Source organism: Cryptomeria japonica, chromosome 9 (genome assembly GCF_030272615.1).
Source record: "Cryptomeria japonica chromosome 9, Sugi_1.0, whole genome shotgun sequence".
NCBI classification, from domain to species: domain Eukaryota; kingdom Viridiplantae; phylum Streptophyta; class Pinopsida; order Cupressales; family Cupressaceae; genus Cryptomeria; species Cryptomeria japonica.
This window is the reverse complement of record NC_081413.1, coordinates 98,005,521-98,025,908: the sequence shown is the minus strand read 5'-3', so window position 1 is coordinate 98,025,908 and position 20,388 is coordinate 98,005,521. Positions and strand designations below refer to the sequence as shown.

General features: G+C 35.5%; 1 protein-coding gene across 1 annotated transcript; it reads left to right on the top strand.

The window, feature by feature from the left end:
- The first annotated feature begins 15,839 nt into the window (after positions 1–15,839).
- On the top strand, positions 15,840–18,019 carry LOC131077932 (small ribosomal subunit protein mS86 (rPPR1)). Its single transcript, XM_058015528.2, has one exon. It carries the CDS (start codon positions 16,020–16,022, stop codon positions 17,265–17,267), a length of 1,248 nt encoding a protein of 415 aa, XP_057871511.2. The 5' UTR covers positions 15,840–16,019; the 3' UTR covers positions 17,268–18,019.
- The last annotated feature ends 2,369 nt before the right edge of the window (positions 18,020–20,388 follow it).

Below are 20,388 nucleotides of genomic sequence, written 5' to 3'. Positions count from 1 at the left end.
TCATTTCCACAAGTACCTTCTTTAAGAGAAGAGTAGGACAATTATCTAGTCATTTATTTAGAATTTCTCTATCATCTATCAAATTAGTCATTTATTTCATCATTTTTATTTGGGTGATCTCACTTGATGACCAAATTAGTTATTTATTTAGTCATTCATAGCTTTTTTGTAAAAAATGCTAAAATTTGGTCTCGTGACTAAATATTTTGGTCATGTAGTCATTTATTGGCCATATTTCTACTAGTGTTCCATCATCCCTCACTATCTATGATCTTGTTTCTCCTATCCATATCCTATCTCTATCCATATCCCCTTTTCCATCCTTGATCTTGATCAAAACTAAGGACAAAACATGATTTTGAAAAGCTCTTTATGTGTCTCTTTATGTTCCATAATAAGCTACCTCCATCTTTCACCCATTCATCTTCACCTCAATAGTTCATTCATCCATTCATAATATTCCTTGTCTTGGTAGACATTGGGGAAAACAAATATATCTTGCTTCTAATCCAAAAAATTCTAAAAATCACAAAATGTCCAAAAATTAAAAATAGACAAAATCAAATAAAAAATTTAAAAAACAAAGCATGACAACATGGACCATCCATCAAATCAGATCAACAATAGGCAAACTCTCCAAAGTCTACAATCAAACTGATCACATGTCTATTTAATCAATCCATTACTCAAAATATATCAACATCAACATGTTTTATACAGGGAAAGGTACACTCGAAACCAAACAAATCTGTCTTATACGGGGTACTCACTCTTTGAAACCAGACAAATCTGTCTTATATGGGGTACTCACTCTTTGAAACTAGATATTCCTATCAATCATTGAGTAATCAAAACAATGACATAGATAAGAGTGACTACTGGATACTTTCCTAGTTAGTCTTGTCTTTATCAATTGATGGCAGGACATGTTTCATCTCTCAAAAAATAAAATAAAAATTCAAAAAATCAAGAAAAAGACAAAAATAAATTAAAAACAATCAAAAAGTGTAATAAAAACGAGTGGTGAAAACCTGACAATAGGCACTATTTTTAATAAATCAACTCTTCTATCTATTGGTACATGTATCATATCTTTTGCATCCATATGATCTAAGCCATCGACAAAGATTCACAAAGATTTTTAGTGCAACTCAATCTTGGACACACTTAACGTAGTCACTGTCCTTGATTATCTGAACAATTATCCGTATCATAATCTCACCATGGATTGGTGATCAATGTACATATCCATATCAAGAATAGTATCTATATCTGGGGGCAAAATCTTGACCTAGTTGGGGACATCTCACCTTTTTGGGTTTAGACAAACAAACAAACAAATACATCCTGAACAAAAAATGAAGATCATGACTATCAATGGTAAACATCAAAACAAGAACTGAGAAAACTAAACAAAGATCTACTTGCAAGATGTTTTATTTGAAAAAATACGAAAGGTAGCATGCATGTTTATCTATGGTTGTTTTTTTATTTTTGATATCATATCTCCGGAGCAACTCAAGGATGTCTTGAAACTAGAGATGAAAGGAAGGGGGTGTGATATTTTATTTGTCTATTGTTTGTGAGAAAAGCCTTTTACTATGCAAGTTTGTCTTACGATGTGATCAGGTACCATATCACTGAGGACATTTCGGATTTGTATAGGACAAAGATTAACTCTTGTCTATTTTACACAAGCAACACTCAGGTCATCTTGGTTCAATTATACCTCGACGCTTGTGTCATCTTGCAATATCAAACTCCATGTAAGTTATACTCAGGTCATTATGGTTCAATTATACCATAATGCTTGTATCAACTTTCAACATATCAAAGGCTCAATGATGATAAAAGGAGCCCAACAAATTTGATCGACAAGATGACTACAATTGTATTTAGTTGCATATCATTACATTTAGTTACATATCATTTAATCTGGCATTTAGTTGCATTTCATCATCATCATCATCATCATCATTTAGTCGCATTCATAATTACATCCATCATATGCATATCTATCGCATCATCATGGGATCATTCTTCACTTTAATTTCTTCATCATTCATCCAAATATCATCTATCATGTCTTATATAGGATGTATCTTTCCTGAAACCAAACGTACTATCATCTATCATGTCTTATACCGGATGTATCTTTCCTAAAACCAGACGTTTTGATCATGTCTTATATAGGATATATCATTCCTGAAACCAGTCATTTTGGTCATCTTTGTCTTATACAGGAGATGTCATTCTTGAAACCAGACTTGATCTCAATCCAATCAATCCAATCAACCTTATCAATCCAATCAAACCCATGCATGTCATCAACTATCCACTCTTAAATTTTACATATAATATTCTTCTTCTTCTGAGAGATCATTCATGCCTTTAATGCATGAATGATCTCCTGAGGGGGCATCATTATCATATCAGTATCAATATCCAAAAATCAGTATCTGGTGCATCATATCAAAAAATTTGGCAACACATCAAGTGATTTTCTTTGAATCAACATGTGGTCACACGTCACTTCAAAGAGGGGCAAAATGTAGATACCTAAAACTTGTGCATCTAATTAAATGAATTTTATTTATTTAATTATTTATTATTTCACCTATTAGTTAAACTAGGGTTTAATTAATATCCCCTTTTCTTCTATCTAGCCATTAATTAAATACAACATTTGATTAAATCCCCCTTCTTTCATTAATTGAATAAATTCTATTTATTTAATTAAATTCTCTTTCCACATTTTAATTGACTTTACATTTAATTAAAATCATTTGTTCTATATAAATAAATCAAATTTATTTATAACACGCCCCCCCCCCCCCCCCCCACTTGCATTCTCTTACATTTTCCATTAACCTCCTAATCATTCTTCTAGAAGCCCTCAAATCCCACTTAATGAGCTTAATTCTTCTAATCATATCACATCCCTAAATTTGGGGAAGTCACTTCTCAAATTTGGAAGAAAGTCTTCTAAATGCATTTAAGATTTTATCATTTTCAACAAGTTAACTTGTTGAGTTCCCCAAAATTGTAAGGCTCTTACAAATTAGCCCCCAAAGTCTTCCAAACCATTAATGGTTAACTCAACCTTCCCCCATGGTTACAAAATTTCTCTCTAACTCAACCCCTATCCAACCCAAGGGTCTCATCAAGCACTCATGGCTTTGACCCTGGTTATCTTATTTAACCCTTGCACAAGATTTTACCCCTTCAGTAAAAGATTTATCCAATGGATAACCCTAACTTAACCCTAACCTTACCTCCTAAGGTAACCCCCATGTCTTCTCAGGCATTTAATGCACCCTTATCCCTCCTCTCAAGCCTCCTCATACTAACAAATGTCAACATGAGATTGGGTTGAAAACCTCACATGGATTGATAACTTTCAATCTTGACCCTTCTTAAGCCAACTCAATCTTGACCATCCATTTGATCATTTCTTCTATAAATAGAGCCCATTTGCTCCATTTTAAGAATTTGTGCCTTCATGCATCTAATTTATAGTCTTATTTCATCAAGCATATTAAGCCTCTCTTTGAAATCATTTTAGTCGCATCATAGTATAGATTTCATCATAGCTTAGATATATCAGATTAATATCATATCATGTTAGCTACATATCATCTTAATATCACCTTCATATAATGTTTATGATAGCTTAATCTCACACTAATCCTCTCATTTTACACCATATCATAGTTTCATATCATTATCTCATCACTAGGATCTTAGTTGCATTCATTTCGATCTTAGATCATACTATATCTCTCGTTCTTTGAGTAGTCATCCCAAGATCAAGTGCTCTTCCAAGCTGAGAGCCACCTTGAATCTAAGGGATCCTTGGAGATAGAGGACAATGGAATGCGCTTAGAGTTTGGTTTCATTTGCTTTTTTTATGATTTCTAGCTTCTAACATAATGTTTCATTGGGGTGCTTGACTTGTTTCTCTCATTCGCAAGATTCCACACTTCTAAGCATACAGTTATAACTACAAATGGATGATATAGCTTGAACAACAAGCATTTGAATGTAAATTTTCAATCAATGCAATGTGAATGTATGTCATCAATCACCAATTTAAAACATGTAACAGTCAATATAATTAAACAATCAACATAGAATACATATAATCCACTTGAATGTAATTGAATGATGGTTTTTCTCAATATTGATCAAAATATTTGGTTACCACATTTGATCTCAATTACAGTCAAGCAAAAATTGCATGTTATACTATCAGATCTGTAATTCTAAATCTTACTATATATAACTTAACATTGACATTAACAATATGTCCCTTTCTACATGACATAAAACCATTCATTGATATAAATTTATAAAATCTTTAACTGATCTCTGTATGTATGTATGTACACACATTAGTTAAGGGTTATATTTATGTGTGTACATATTGTAGCATCGTAAACTGTATCCCTATACAATTTTTTCCTCACCTAGCCCTCATCTTAGCGTTCCAACCTTTAGTGCTCTGTGTCTACTTTGATTCTACTCACAACCTCTTGAAATCTGCATTTTCAACTCCTTCCTCAACCTCTATTCAATTTTGAGTCTTGATTGACATGATCAAGACACTTTGGTCTTCATAATTGGGACCTAAAATAGGACATTGCAATAGTCACCTCATGTCGTGGGAAAATTGGCTTTGTTTCTTCTTGCTCTGAAAAATTAAAACATTTAATGCATGGTTAGGTATAAAGGATGCCTACCCCCATTATTTGAGGAGATCAATCTACAATTCAAGTGAGTTATTGATTACAAAATTAGTTTAAATCTAAGTGAGCAAGCAATCAAGCATTCATCAAGCATTGAAGGAGAAGTCAAGTCAAGTTAAAGAATGGCATTCATGATCAACATTCTATGAAAACATTATACATGGCATCCCAAACCCTTGTGTGAGGATTCCAGAAAGCTTCATCGATGTATAAAATTCAATTCCAAGCATTTACAGATTAGATCCAGCTTTTCCCTCAAAAAGAAAGCATTCTACTTCAATTCAATTCAATTTCAATTCAAGGTTTATTCCTAAACCAAGGTTTGACCTAAGGCAAACCCCCATCAACAAACCTATTTCTGTCATTTTGTGTGTAGGAAATTGACTTAGGAGTTGCAAGCAAAGAATACGATAGAGAAAATGATGACAATTAAACTCATCAAACTCATCTTTTGAAGGCACAAAAAGCAAAGGGCTAGGTTGGTCCATATCTCTTGGTCCTAGAAATTTTTTACAATCTTCTAACAGTAAATTCTATGCATCATCCTGATCCGAAAAAAAATTTAATTTTTTTGCATCCAACATTTGCAGGACTAGGTCAGTCCACACCTCTTGGTCCTAACAATTTCGCCTGAACTTTTGATTATAGGTTTTTATTTGCTTCTCATCCTCATATCCAAGTTTACAAATTTGCATGATACCTAGAACTTATTGTTCTTGTTTATTTTATGTCAAATTCTCATTGTTTGTCCTAGATCTAGCATTGCAATTCAAAGCTAAATTTTCAAATTCAATTTTGCCTCAAACAAAAAGGAACCGAATTCAATTTGCATTCAACCCTCTTCCTAAAAGAATTGAGGTTGGATCTATTGGGTTTATTTTCCTTTTAAATGCATGGTATGTGAAATAGGTGTTTTCCTAGTTTACATAGCAAAACTTGAGTAACCCTATTTGCACCATCATACACATGTGTTGTAGATATAAATTCATTTTTATGTACACATACATATCAATTAAAGGTAATATTTGTGTGTGTACATATACTCTCTCTCTCTCTCTCTCTCTCTCTCTCTCTCTCTCTCTCTCTCTCTCTCTCTCTCTCTCTCTCTATTCAGGTTTTAATAAAATTATAACTATATATTTCAATTGCTTTTGAACTCTCCATGATACTTGATAGTTTTTAATGTTAAAATTTTATTGACAAACAAAACACACTATATACAAGGGAGAGGAGCTGATGGTATTGTGGGATGTATTATTTGAAGGGTTGACAACAACATAGGATACGTTGACCAAATACAAGTACATAAAAAATTTAACAATTCAATATATGAAACCTTTAATGCAACACTTGAAATTTTAAACAAAAGATAAAAAATATACTATTTCCAGGATATAAGCACATAACACCACTATCTCTTCATTATTAGAAATAGAACAAAATGAATAAGGCCATACAGAAATAGAACACAATATTCAAATCTTTATGTGAAAAGCATCTATTAAGGCTCGACAAAAATACACATTCCTTAGCTACTTCAAAATAACGCTTATTTAAACTTTCAACTCATCAAATTAACATAATACAATATCAAATCGCAAATGCTATGAGAAACTCAAAAAGTGTGACAACACATGATATAATAGCCTATATAGTCAGATTGATATCATATATACCCACTTGTGACCTAGAATGTTAACTCACTCATTAAAAGAGATTAAACACACAAGAGAGACAAACCAGGCACAATCTGATATGTTTTCTTTCATTCATTCATGAATTAAAACTATTAAAGTTTGAGAAAATAATAGTCTTTAGAGAAATCTTATAAAAAGATGATGAACCCTTAATACAGAATGCCTGCAGGCTTATAAAGAACCAGCCAGTCCTTAACAAAAATCATTCATTAAAACAAAAAAGCTCCTGCATAATCGCCTCATGTAGCCATCATCATGGTGGCAATTGCAACTGTCTTTGCTAATAATCTGAGCATCATTATTAGCTCCTTATGCGCTCAAATTGAAATGCAACCTGTGTATTCCATCACTTTTTAGTTGCAACAACCTTGGACATAGGGGACTCTGTTTCATAGGTAAACCTTTTCCTCTAACACATGTCATTATATGGCCTCTCCTTCGCAATGGCCATTAACCAACAACGTTGGTATTTTCCAGTCTAGGTTGAAAATGCTCCAAAAACTTTGCTTGACTACCAAGTGTCAACATCCGACAAAACTATTGGTCTCTCCCAATCCTTTCTTGCTTCGAATATGTGGCACATTATTGAGCTTTTCACAAAACATTTTCCTCTAACCTTCTTAAAATGTTGCAACATCACCACATGGAAATTTCTAGTGAAGCTCCCCAAAACATGAGCTCCTTGAATTGAAAATGCGCGAAGGCGAAAAGTGGTGGCTACGCACACCTCTTAGGAAAAGTTGAGTTGCAAACTCTCCCAAACTTTGCTAGATTTCTAAGTAACATCTCCCTCTATGGACTGCTATTTGCACAACCAAAATGTCTTCAAAGTGGCTCCCTAGGTTCAAACATCAATAAAGATATAATCAAGCTTATTCCCAAAGGGAAAAATGAGGATGCTATTGTTGGTTGGTGGCTAATTACCTTATTAAATACCTCCTACAAGATCATTGCTAAAGCATTGGCAATCAGAATTAAACTTGCGGTTCAAAATATAGTGAGAGTTGAACAAATAGGTTTTTTAAAAGGAAGGTATATATTTGACAACCTAATGTTGGCATGGGAAACTGTTGAATGGGCCCAACAATCAGGGCAAAATGCTTTAGTGATTAAGTTAGACTTTGACAAAGCATATGATAGAATTTGTTGGAGCTCCATTCTTAAAATGCTATAGTGGTTGGGGTTCGACACAAAAATCTAGAACCACATACGAATGTTGTTCAAAGACGATAATGCCCATATTTTTATAAATAAGATTATGCCTGATCCTTTTGAGTTACAACGATCTATAAGGCAAGGATGCCCATTTTCTCCCTTCTTATATGTTCTCACAACTAATGCCTAAGGATATCTTCTACATTGAGCTAATCAAATGAATCTTATCAAAGGTATTTCCATTCCCCAAAATAGAGTGGTCATTAATTCCCACTTTGTTGATGATAGCATGCCATTCTTACAAAATTCTAAGGAAGAGCTAAATAATACCTTGGAAATATTAAACTTGCACTGTTACATTTTTTGATCTCATCTATCTTATAACAAGATTGAATTTTTTATGTCTTGACATGGTCCTATTCCTCCATGGATTCCAATAGAATGGAAGTTGATCAGACATGGGGAGATAACTAGATATCTGGGCATTCCCTTTGGCGTGGGGGTCTCACTTTCTGAAATGTGGTCTTGGTTCTTAAATAGACTTAAAAAGAAGTTGTTCAAATTTGGAAATAATTTTTTATCCTTGGCTGGTAAGATTCCAGTTGCTAACAAAATTCTTATTGCTACCCACACACATATTATGCATCATGTTGGATGCCATCTAAACGTGGATATGAAGATCTTAATAAGTTAATCCACAATTTTTTGTGGTCCAAATGGGATGGTAGTGCTGGTTTCATTGCTTCTTCACAGACTCATTACATTCAACCAAGAGAAAAGGGTGGCCTTGGGCTTATAGACCCCAAAACTCAAGGAATATGTCTTGCTGCAAAATGGATTGTTAGAGAAGCTAGTGGAGATGAACCATGGAAGATCTTACTCCATCATCGGATTATGGAGGCTTCAGTCAAGTAGAAGTGGCAAGATATTAATTGGCTAGATAAATTACATATGTCTCCTTTCTTTAAAATTAGAGCCTCATTTCCTTTACAGTCTATATGGAAAGCTTGGCGAAAAGTTGGTAAGTTCTTAAATTGGAATGGTTCTTCTTTGTAGCATGGTTTTAGTTTTGCTTTAGCTTCAATATGGTGGAAACTCATCACATATCATAATCAACCACTTGCTATTAGTTTCCCAAAACATGCTTCTTATTTATACAGGTGTTGGTTAACATATTTGTCTCTTTTCCGAAATCTTAATATGAAACAAAATATGACTCTGATTCACCCTTTGTGAAAAGAAAACAAATTACCAACAGTTGGATGAATTAATTGAAATTCAACCTCTGCATTAGAGGGCAGTTCCTCATTTGATTTGTAATGAATTTATTATATATATACTGACACCTTTTACCAGAAAGTGTTAAAAGGCTTCAACATTCATCCATCAACACGAATGAATGCCTTCATACTAAAAATAGAGAAAATCTTTTGAACATTTAGTGAGAGTTCACAGACTCTGATTTATAACATATTTGTTGCATACATTCAAAACAAAAAGGGGACTCAGCAAGAAAAACTAATAGCTCAATCGAGACTCTCTCATGCCTCATAGGGCAGGGGGTATCAAGTAGATCAACACCATGTGAGTCATCCAACAACTTATAATAAATATGAACTGAGGAGAAATGCAAAGATGACTGATTACTTGATTAAATCATGCCCAGATAACAACCTAAGAAAAATTATGAATCCCAGAATGCATAGATTCAAATATAACACAACATTGCATTAATAATCAGCCATTGTATCATTCCCACAATTCGTATCAAAACTTTTCTATTGTTTCCAAAATCACAGTTTCAGAACCCCTTCAAAGGCAAGCTTTTCAGCTTAAATAGCCACCAGGCCATAGTTTTTACATGATTAACAAAATAACATTTACTTTCACTTCAATGAAGAAACCATTAAATAAACATAAAAGAGAGCTAAACTAATAGCCACTGAAAGGCTGACATTTTAGTGTAGAACCACTATGCATCCTTCACGACTGAGGAAGTTATGGGCTTCTCCTATTTTGTCGTGGATCCACGCCATTCTAGATGTGCTGCCAAAAAGTTCAGGATAACTTGGAAATAGGGCAGGCCAATGTGTATGATCCTCTGCTTCCACACTTCTTTGTCCATATTCACCTGTGTGACCTTCTCTTTATGAACCTCTGAGTGATCCGAACAAACAATAAGCATTGATTCAATCCTTGCCACCTTTGAAAAGTCATCGGTAGTCAAAGATTTTGTGGTCTGAATGGAATGGACTTTGTCTTGATAGACTTTGATCATGTCTGCAACTTCCTCAATCACCTTGGCTCCCTCCTTCATGAGTTGGATATCAATACATTTAAGGTCCTTTTGTATACTGTCAATCAAGTCAGTAACTCCCCTGAGCAACCTGGTGGACTCTTAATGGCCCTGCTTGATGATTGAATTGCACCATTCCACGTTTTTCTTTGATACGTATAGCACATTATCATCTAGGTTCTCCACAAGTTTTTCAACTAGGAACTTCATCACTCCATACTTTTGGACATCATTCATTTGTGTGAGAACTGCTACCCACTTAATCCTTTCCTTTTCCCAGGCGACCATCTCCAGCTCGAGCTCTTTACTCAAAGTTTCTGCATCCTTATAAATCTTAACTAGATTAATAATATACTCTAATCCTAGTTGAATTATTAGGTCCAGCCATTTGCTAAACATCTCTGTCACTACCCTGTTCCTTTGAACTTGATCAAGCATCTTCTGGTTTGCTAGAGACTTGGGGTCAAATGACACTGGTATCTACGACAATGGTTGAGGATTTGGGTTGTGAATAGAATTGATATATTTTGCCATCTATATGACCATTTTCTTCATTTCGCTCTTGCCTTTTTCTTCTTCCCAACTCCTTGAGATTATCCTCTTTGTAGAGGATTCCAAATGTTTTACATCCACGACCCTTGATGCAACCCCCAAATCTATTTTCTCCACAGTAAAATCTTCCTTTGTGGCCTTATCTGCGTCTCTCCCAGGAATGGGCTTGGCCACTTCAGCTATCCAGTGTTCTGTCATATCATCCACATCAAGCATTGCTTGTGTTTTAAGCTTTTGGGGCTTTAATGCTTTTCCCAAGCATTTACTAACCATGTCCTCCAGTGTAATGGTGATCAGCACCACGCTCCTTTTCTTTCCAAAGGCGGCTTCCAGCCATCTGGGTGCATTGGTAGGCTCTTTAGGTGGTAGAGTGATCTGTGCATATGGGGATGCAATGATTACCAGGGTATTCATGGGATCCTATTGAATTTCCACTTCTTCATTTGTATCCATTTGTTGCATCCCTCACTTTGATCCTGTGAGTTCATTTTTTGCTTTGTCTCTTCGCTGGGGTCTAAGTCCACCACGACCTGTTGTAGGACAGGCTCCCTAACTTTCTTTTTTCTTCTTGATCGAGTTACTTGGGCAGCTGTTAGACCGGATGGCGACCTTCCTAACCTTCCTGGCAATATTTTCTCTACAACGTGCTTTGAGACACCTACACCATCAGCAATTTCATTAGTGACAGAAACAGGAGATTGAACCACGATATGTGAATCACTTCTTGATTCGTGTCAGAACATGTGAGGACCCTCCTTGCATCTTAGTTTTCTTAACCATCTCTCTATTCTCCTGACAACATTGAAGGTCCTTGTTTGGATGCTATCAACTTCTTTCTTGTTCCAGTCAATTTTTGGAATCGGTTTCCCTTCAATCTCAGTACCAAACTCAGGATCCAAGATGTCTTCCTCTGTATCTTCTAATACACCTGATGTATTAATTAGGAGCTTCAAGATAGCTATCTGTCATAAAGTGAACCTCGACCACAACCTCTTTCTCACTTCATGCTCATCCTTGCAGTTTTCCCAATAATCTTCTATCTGAGGTTCATGACAGAAATGACTGTCTATATTAAGGTTCTCCCTCGCATAACCTTTGCTGTCAAATCTTCGCCTAGCCACATATGGTTGGAGGTTCATCCTTTTGAACTCCATTTCTAGAGTCAGGGCATCTAATACTGATTTGCAACTGTAATACCCAAGTTCAACAGGAAATACCACCCCAGATTCACTCTTTTCCCCTAACCTTTTATCTATATAATCCAACTGCCTGCTCACTTCTGTAAGCACATAACTATCAAAGGCGTACCTGGGTGATTTGAAAGGTTGGCCTTCAAAACCGCATACTTGTATGTAAGTAAACCATGGAAATTGGATAAAGAAACTCCCATATATACTCACAAATTCCATAGCTTCAACAGACATTCTCTTGTTTGCATCACCCTGAAGTTCAAAGGTCGGTCTTCCCGCAAAGACTCCATTCCATCTGTCAATTTGTTCAACATATCTTTGTTATTGCAACAAAGGGTAATAATTGTAAACCCTCATTCCATCAAACCAGGGTTCACTGGGTAATCCAGGCCAATCTCTTGTGCAAGCTAAAGTATAAAATAAGTAAGAAGACATGTAAAACCCAAACATCCCCACAAAATTGCTTAGTCCTTCGTGAAGTCTCTCCACAATTACTTGAGACCAATCCAGAAATCTGTCCCTAGATAGAACCACTTGGATGAAAAAGTACATCTAGTCCTCCCAGTAGAAGTAATGTGAATTCCCCTTCACTCTGTTCAAAAGCACAATAAGGTCTAGCACCTCTGTGATGAGGTGTTCTCTAGTTAGGGGTTTGGGTAACCGTGATCCTCCTTTCTGAGCCTTCAAGAGCCAATTTCTTGCAATTACACTGTTGTACTTTCTCTTCTTCTTAGAGAAATAGGCGTACGAATTTCCAATGGTCCAATCCTCATACTCCTCTTTATGCGGAATACCCATTGTTGCCTTCACTATTTCCCTATTATCACTGACTAACACCTCACCATTGCTAGTTCTGATACACCTGTTCTCAGAGTCATATTTGTTGATGCAGGCCAACACTAAATCTAGACACGGAGTGACGAGCAGGAATGCAACAGCTTCCACAAGACCACTCTTAACTATCTTCTCCATTAATGAACCAGCCTGAGGGTTCTTAGTCCTTTCAAGGAAATCCTTCAAATCTACATGAACTAAGGAGGTGTCTTCCATTTCCGGCTAGATACTTACTAAACATGAGTTTCGGCCAAGCTTTGGGAGCACAGGCCTCATTTTAACTATCTATTCCCTTAACCAAGAAATTTTAACAACAATACAGTATGCTACCCCAACAATTTTCAGATTTTCCCCTTTCTACACTAATAAATTTTTAGTACACAAAGAAACACAACTTAGGAGAAAACAACTGAACTTACCCGATAACACCATGAAAATTGGAAATTCTTCTGGAGAACAAAGATGAATTTACCTTCGGCACCTCCAATTATGGCAACTGCGACCTTCCTAAATATGAAAATAAACTCATACATTTTTCCTTTAATCAGACAGGCAAATATCTATAGGGCCACACACGCCTCATCATGATTTACCCAAGCATGTGAAGTAACGGTGAAATGACCAACCTAACACCTTCTTAATTATCCATCACTTCTGCACAAGCAATTTGATGTTTTCATGATTACTTTCTACATTTAGAATTTCAAAAAGCCGAATAAGAGAATATTCCTTTTTGGTGCTTTTATTTTCACCAAAAAGCTTTCAGATTAGTTTGAAATGGACTTATGAACCTTGAACCACTTGAACAAAAGGTTCAATGGTTCAAGTTCACTTAAGGAGTAAAACAGTAACGGGCGGCACATAAACAACACTGGAAACAAGTGACAAAAGAAAAGGACTATTAAAGTGAACCTTGAACCTTTTGAGTCGTTTGAAATTTGGTTCAAGGTTCAAGACCGCATACCAACTCAACATAAAAAGACTCACGCTCGTCATATAACAATACATTGTCGCGACTCACTAAAAGGCATTTCGAACCTTGAACCTTGAACCTCTTGAAATTTGGTTCAACGGGTTCAAAACTTCAATGACCAAAAACAAAAGAACGCGGTTGTTCACTTGGTGACAAAGACCGAAACAACTTTCTTTTTAAATCGCGCTTTGAACCTTGAACCATATGAACCTTTTGACAAAAGAGTTCAACGGTTGAAGTACGAGGAGAACAAATGACCCGATGGAAGCAAAGGCACAAAAGGCAACCCGCGAATTAAAATATTTAAAAGAGAAAACTTACGGGTGGACTAACAACAGGAGAGGAATGCTACAATTTAAGGATATTTGGAATTTCAATGCATTTAATTGAGCTTCATGGGAGAATATCCAAGCTAGTAATGGGTTGAACAATAAGTATAATTTTTTTAATCTTTGTTCAGTCTCTTGTTCCTCTCAAGCTTTCTATGAAGCTATGTACTCCAAAGGAGTGTAATGTTTTTAAGGATCGGTGATGGTTGTCTTTTAGCCATTTCAACCACATTCCATTGAAGAGGGTATATTCTCATCTTCTTCCTAATTGGCCTCACTCCACAGCTGAATTATAAGTGGAAATGCATATTTAACTCTAAATTTTAGAACAAATTGAGCGCCCAATTGTGGAAATCTACAACAAATTTTGATACCCAAGCACTATCTTGGAAATTATACACTTCAAACTCCCTATTGGTGATAGGTTGAAGTGTGTTATGGTTCAACCAACAAGTTGCCCAATTTATCATTGTGCTGAGAGTATGAAACACATATTTTGGGATTGTTTACATGCTAAAAACCAATGGTTTCCTACATATGTTTAAATTTTTTTCTACAGTCTTTAATCATGAACTTAATTGGAAGGAAGCCATTTTGGGCTTCAAAATGCATAATAATGTTGTCATAGATTCTATCAGACAAGTTATTCTTAAGCACATTTGGCTTAATAGGCGCACTGTTGTTTTTTCTAACAATTATCACCATGAAATTGGTATTTTGAGGCTTTACTCTAACATACTCACTCCTTCAGACCTGGCTTTTCTTTTTTCACAATCTCAAAAGTTATGTAAAAGGAATACTAAGGTTATGGAGCAACTTCAACAAATCAAGGAAAAAATTCTTCAATTTCAGGTTGGTCACAGGTCTATTCAATATAAATATGCAATACGGTGAAGGAAGGTTACAATACCTACTATTGTCCATGTTCTTGATAGTTTTGATTTGTGTTTAAATCAACTTTGTAATTAGAGTTTTTTTTTGTAAATATGTATTCCAATGCTGATGAACTATGGTTTCTATAGTTGACTATGTTATTAGGCATTGTGATCAAAATTTTATTCATTCTATTATTGGTAACTTGTTGGTTTCCTCTTTATATGTAAGCTTTTTGCTTTGGTTTAATATTTAAAAAAAAATGAAAGTGTGGGGGCTGCAAACATTAGGGAAACAAACAAAACTTAAAAACCAACCCCAGGGACTACTATAGACAAGTCTACACACACAAAATGTGCATTTACTAAGTCAGGAGTGGCGTGGCAATGAATAGATAAACAAACACCAAATGTCCATCGCTTGTCACTGCCACCTTTCACCTCAAAATTAAACTTCCAAAAACTGTTTGATTTGCATGAGAGAATGTGTGAAAAAATGGAAGGAAAAGATTTTACCTAGAAAACATGTGGACACATGACATGCAATTTGAAGTTTGATTGTCGTGTCCTCTGTTGATGTGGATCCCTTATACAACATAACCCACACCACCATCGAACCCTCTACCTCATAATAAAAATTGATCAGAAACTTTCAAAGCTAATTAGGAAACTTCCATCATAGCATGCACAAATCTAGGAAGAATAGCTAGGAGATTACTCTCCTTTCATCAACTCCTCTAGGGGAAGAGCACCAATTATTCTCCTTGTTTCAATTTACATTCACTCCTTGCTTACCCAACTACCCAATTATTAATTTTGAAGAAACCAAAAAAATGATAACTAAAAGCCCATTGATAAATTTCACATGTACCATTAGCCGCCCACTTTACTCCAAGTGGTTAGAATTTTTGAACTTTAATTGGAGGAGTTATGCAACTTTATTGATACCCATAGCGTAGGGAATATGTGCATTAATATTGACCATTTTTAGGGAGTTGTAGTGCACGATTATTGAAGCATCTTTAAGTAGATTGGTCCTTACATACATAACGAATCCCACAATATGCATCCTTACTACCTATTACTACTTAGAACAATAGTTACAAGTAGTTAAGTCACATAAAGAAAACAAAAAATAATCATTGAAATTCAATAATACCATTCTGTAAATAGACGAAATTCTAATACTACTCATAGGGTTCCCCAAGTGGGATCGGTCTTCACCAAAATACAAGAGAAATGGCCATTTTAATATTTGTTCCTTTCAATTCCTCACTATTCCTTCTCTGAGACACTCTTCAGCTGTATGCTTAAATCCTCTGCAAACACAGGTTTAAGCTTTAAACCAACAATTCTCCAAAACTGTAAATATCATGGCGCACAAAATCTACTGCGCCGTCAAGTTCCTCCTTTCGCCTCAATATTTTTCTGCTCGATATCTCCGCAACTACCCAAAATTTCCCGACAAAAGTTTCCCTCCTCCAAAGCCGTTAAATCCTAAGCCGCCGAAGCGTGAACGCATTCTGAAACCCCACGAAGCCATGAGCGCTATCAGAGTCGAAGAAAACCCCGACAACCTCGTAAAAATCTTCAAAAAGGTCTCAGATGAGCCCAGATTTCATCGACACCGTTCCGCCTACGCAATTGCCGTCAAAAAGCTCGCGCGGGCGGGACGCCACGATGCCGTCGAAGAAATTCTCGAACACGAGAAAAACAAAATCCATTTGAACTCTAACGAGGGTTTCATGGTGCGAATCATCACGCTGTACGGCCTTGCCGGAATGCCATATCAGGCCGTCAAAACTTTCCGTCAGTTGCCTCAACCGGGCGTCAAATCGCTCAACGCCCTGCTCAATGCTGTGCAACAAACAGAAAATCATGAACAGGTTCGCGATCTTTACCACGAAATTATTTCAAGTTATAACTTAAAACCTAATTTGAATACTTTTAATATTGTTATAAAATCACTGTGTGAAATGGGGATTTCTGAGATTGCTTTCTTAATGCTGGACGAGGTGGGAAAACACGGGTGTAGTCCTGATGTGGAAATATTTAATACAATTTTAAGGGGATTTTACAAGGAAGGGAAGGCTCAGGATGTTCCTAGGGTTTTGGAGAAAATGTCCCAAATTGGCTGCTGTCCTGATGTGAATACTTTCAATATTAGGGTTTTGAATTTGTGCAGAGAGGGGAGGTCATATGAGGCTACAGAGTTGTTGAGTGGTATGCGGCTACAGGGTGTGAAGCCTAACGCTTGGAGCTATAATATGGTGATCAATGGTTTCTGTAAGGAGCATAATTTGGTGGAAGCATATAAGGTTTTCCAAAGCATGGCTGGCAAGGGCTGCGATCCTGACAGTCAGAGCTATTTTTCCCTTGTTTATTACTTGTGTGTGGAGCAAGAGTTTGAGTGGGCCTTGGAAGTCTGTGAAGAGAGCTTTAGAAAGAATTGGATCCCAAACGTGTCTATTTTACAAATGCTGGTTGAGGGTCTTATCAAGGTTTCGAAGGTTGCGGAGGCAAGGAGATTTTTAGCTGAAGTTAGGTTTAGGGTTTCAAGGGACCGGATTGAGCCTCTGAGTAAAATTGAGGCAAAGTTGTTCAGGTGCTGTAGCCTGTAATGTTATGATTTGCTTGAAATTCAAGTATCTGAGGTGGGGAATTCAGCTGCAGGGACTTGCCAAGGTTTGAAAGGTTGAGGAGGCAAGGGTTTCAAGTGACCGGATTGAGCTTCTGGATGAAATTAACGCGAATTTGTTCAGGTATGGTAGTTGTTAGGCTACAATTTGCTTGAAATTCGAGTATCTAAACTTAGAATGCCACTGGAGAGTCTTACCAAGGTTTAGAAAGTTGAGGCAAGGAGGTTTCTTGCAGAAATTAGGGCAAGGGTTTCAAGTGATCGGATTGAGCCTTTGGATGAAATTGACAATAATTTGTTCAGGTATGGTAGCTTGTAAGACTACAATTTGCTTGAAATTATCGGAGGTTAGAATGCTGCTGCAGAGTCTTGCCAAGGTTGAGGAGGCAAGGAGGTTTTTTGCTGAAATTAGGGCAAGGGTCTCAAGTGATCGGATTGAGCGTCTGGATGAAATTGACGCTAATTTGTTCAGGTATGGTAGCTTGTAAGGCTACAATTTGCTTGGAATGCGAGTATCTGAGGTGGGGATTACTTAAGTAGGAAAGAATGGAACTGTGGGGCAGGGAAGCCAGATGAAAGGATTGATTTCTAGTTTGTTTGCCTTCAATAAAATATTGATCCATTCTTACAAATTTATGAAGATTTGAAATTTTGAGGTATTATTGTGAACTGTTTGCAGTTTAAAGTGTAGCATAATGGATTGCCAACATATTACTGAATCAATTTTACGAAAGAGATACTTACCAAATGATAACCGAATTTGCCAGAGCAATATTAAAAAAAAAGCAAAATCTTAGATAGTCAAAGGAGTTTATATTGTCTTCAATTTCAATAGGAGCTAAAGCAAGTCTCAGCAACTCGCAGGGTGTTGTGATGACTAATTTATTGTGTGTACCAAATCTACTAGAAGAATAGTTGTTGGATCAAGAAAAGTTGAAACACTATAGAATATAAGACATGATAAAGTTAGTAAAGTTGAGAAAGAACTCTATTTTTTCCTTCTTTGCATTCTACGTTATTTGGGGACGCGTTCCCAGTTTTTTTTTCAGCCATCCCAGTCCCGGAGACGTCTCGAGGACAGGGGACTCCTAGGAAACGTCTCCATAAATTCTGCATTTTGACAATGAATTCTATAATCAATTTATTGGTTTTGACTCTCAATAAAACAAAAATTTGCCATAAGAACTCTACTAGTTCCTATATGTTAAGGTTCTACAATGGATATGTGAATGTTTTATCCATGTTTTCATATGAATATTTTAAATTTTCCTATATATTATAATTTTCCCTACTTTTATATAGCTGTCCCCTAGCCGTCCCCAAAATTGGCAAAAAAAATCATCGTCCCGGAAACACGTACCCCTGTCCCCTGCCGTCCCCATCCCGAAAAATTGAGGTAACATAGTTGGACGATCAACCATCAAAGTTCTTAACTATAACTGTAAATGAGGCTTTTCAAGAGATATGCAATGCAAACTTTGAGTCCATACTACTTTAGGAAAAAATCCATACTATAGGAAAAAAAGCAATCATTTGTAGTGAAATTAGCATGAAACCTTTTGTTAGGAAGTTTGTTTGCAAATTTAAATTCAGACATTCAATTACAATTTAAATTTTTGGAATGCTTTTACCATACAAAAATGGTGTTAATTTCTATTTTAACAAATTATATGTTCAAATTAAATGTGATGGCTGTTTTTTTCCTTTGTCCATACAAAAATGTTTTTCATTTGTATATTGACAAGCAACGCATTGGATCATCAATAGTTATCATATTTGAAAGGTGTTAACATCGAGTCTCATACTAGAAATAATTAAGTAGGAGATCCTTTGGTCATCACGTTCAAAGGACTTCAACAAAATACAAAAAATCACTAACAAATTCAAAGAACTTAAGAATGTAAAATCAATTGTGTGCAGCACAAACATACATTTAATCAAATTTATGTTCATGTCCATGAGTGTATATCAGATTTAATTGGTAAATTTAAATCCTAACACAATAAATCTTAAAATCAATTTCTAAGAAATGAATCTTCAAATTTAAAGATAACACAATATAAAAATAGAAATAAAATTGAAATTGTAATTAACTAAACTAATAATAATAACACAATATAAAAATAAAATTTTAACTGAAATTTTAATCAACTAATAATACTTTAATCACTAGATAAAAAAATTACAGAAGGAGGGTGAGAGAGAAGGGTTTTCAAATATAAGCTTGCCAATCTTGAACTTTGCACGTCACCTTGCAAATGGACAAAATCCAATATAAGTTGTTCTTTTACTGGCTTAAATTTTTGTAACCAGTATATAAACACGTAGGGAAAATTTGCGTTCCTAACCAAAGCATGTAAGGCAAAAATTGCATGAAAAGTCCAAAAGTCATATGATTTGCACCTTTGACTTCTAATTATGCTTTACAATATTACATGCAAATGCATATCATGCCATTTGTACAACTCTTCCAACTATATTTCATATCTTTTCTTGGCCTTTGAGCTTTTTGCAAATATGAATTAATTTTTCAAAATTGCCCAAGCATGGTCTAGATATATATCATTTTAATATACAAATTTCATATTGTCTATTATGAAGATATTGAAATTTTAGGAAACTTTTTCACAATTGAACATTTTATTCCAAAAATCTTCATTAGAAGGGATAATCTTCATGCATTGTTGATTGACACACATTTAAACATCTCTTTTAAAGATTATTTCTTTACTACATCTTCAAATTGATCCTCCAACATTTGCATTGGGTTGAAGATAAAATGCTCACCATATGATTGGCATACAATTCCTTTCATGAAATATTGCATATTTTCAAAAACATTTTGGTCCATAGTGCAGGTTTCCTTAAGCTTAGTTTTTTTGCACTTTTTAAATTTACATCTTGTACCCATATGCTGCTTTCTAGTTCTTATGCAGGTAGTAGGTAGGGTTCCCTTGCATCCAAGATACCCTCATCCACTAAAGTTTCAAATTCAACTTTAGCCATCTCTACTTGACTTAAGAGTATTTATTCTAAGACTTATAGCTTTGAATCCAATCGTCCTAATTGTTTCATAGCATCAACCTCCTTTAAAATTTATTTCA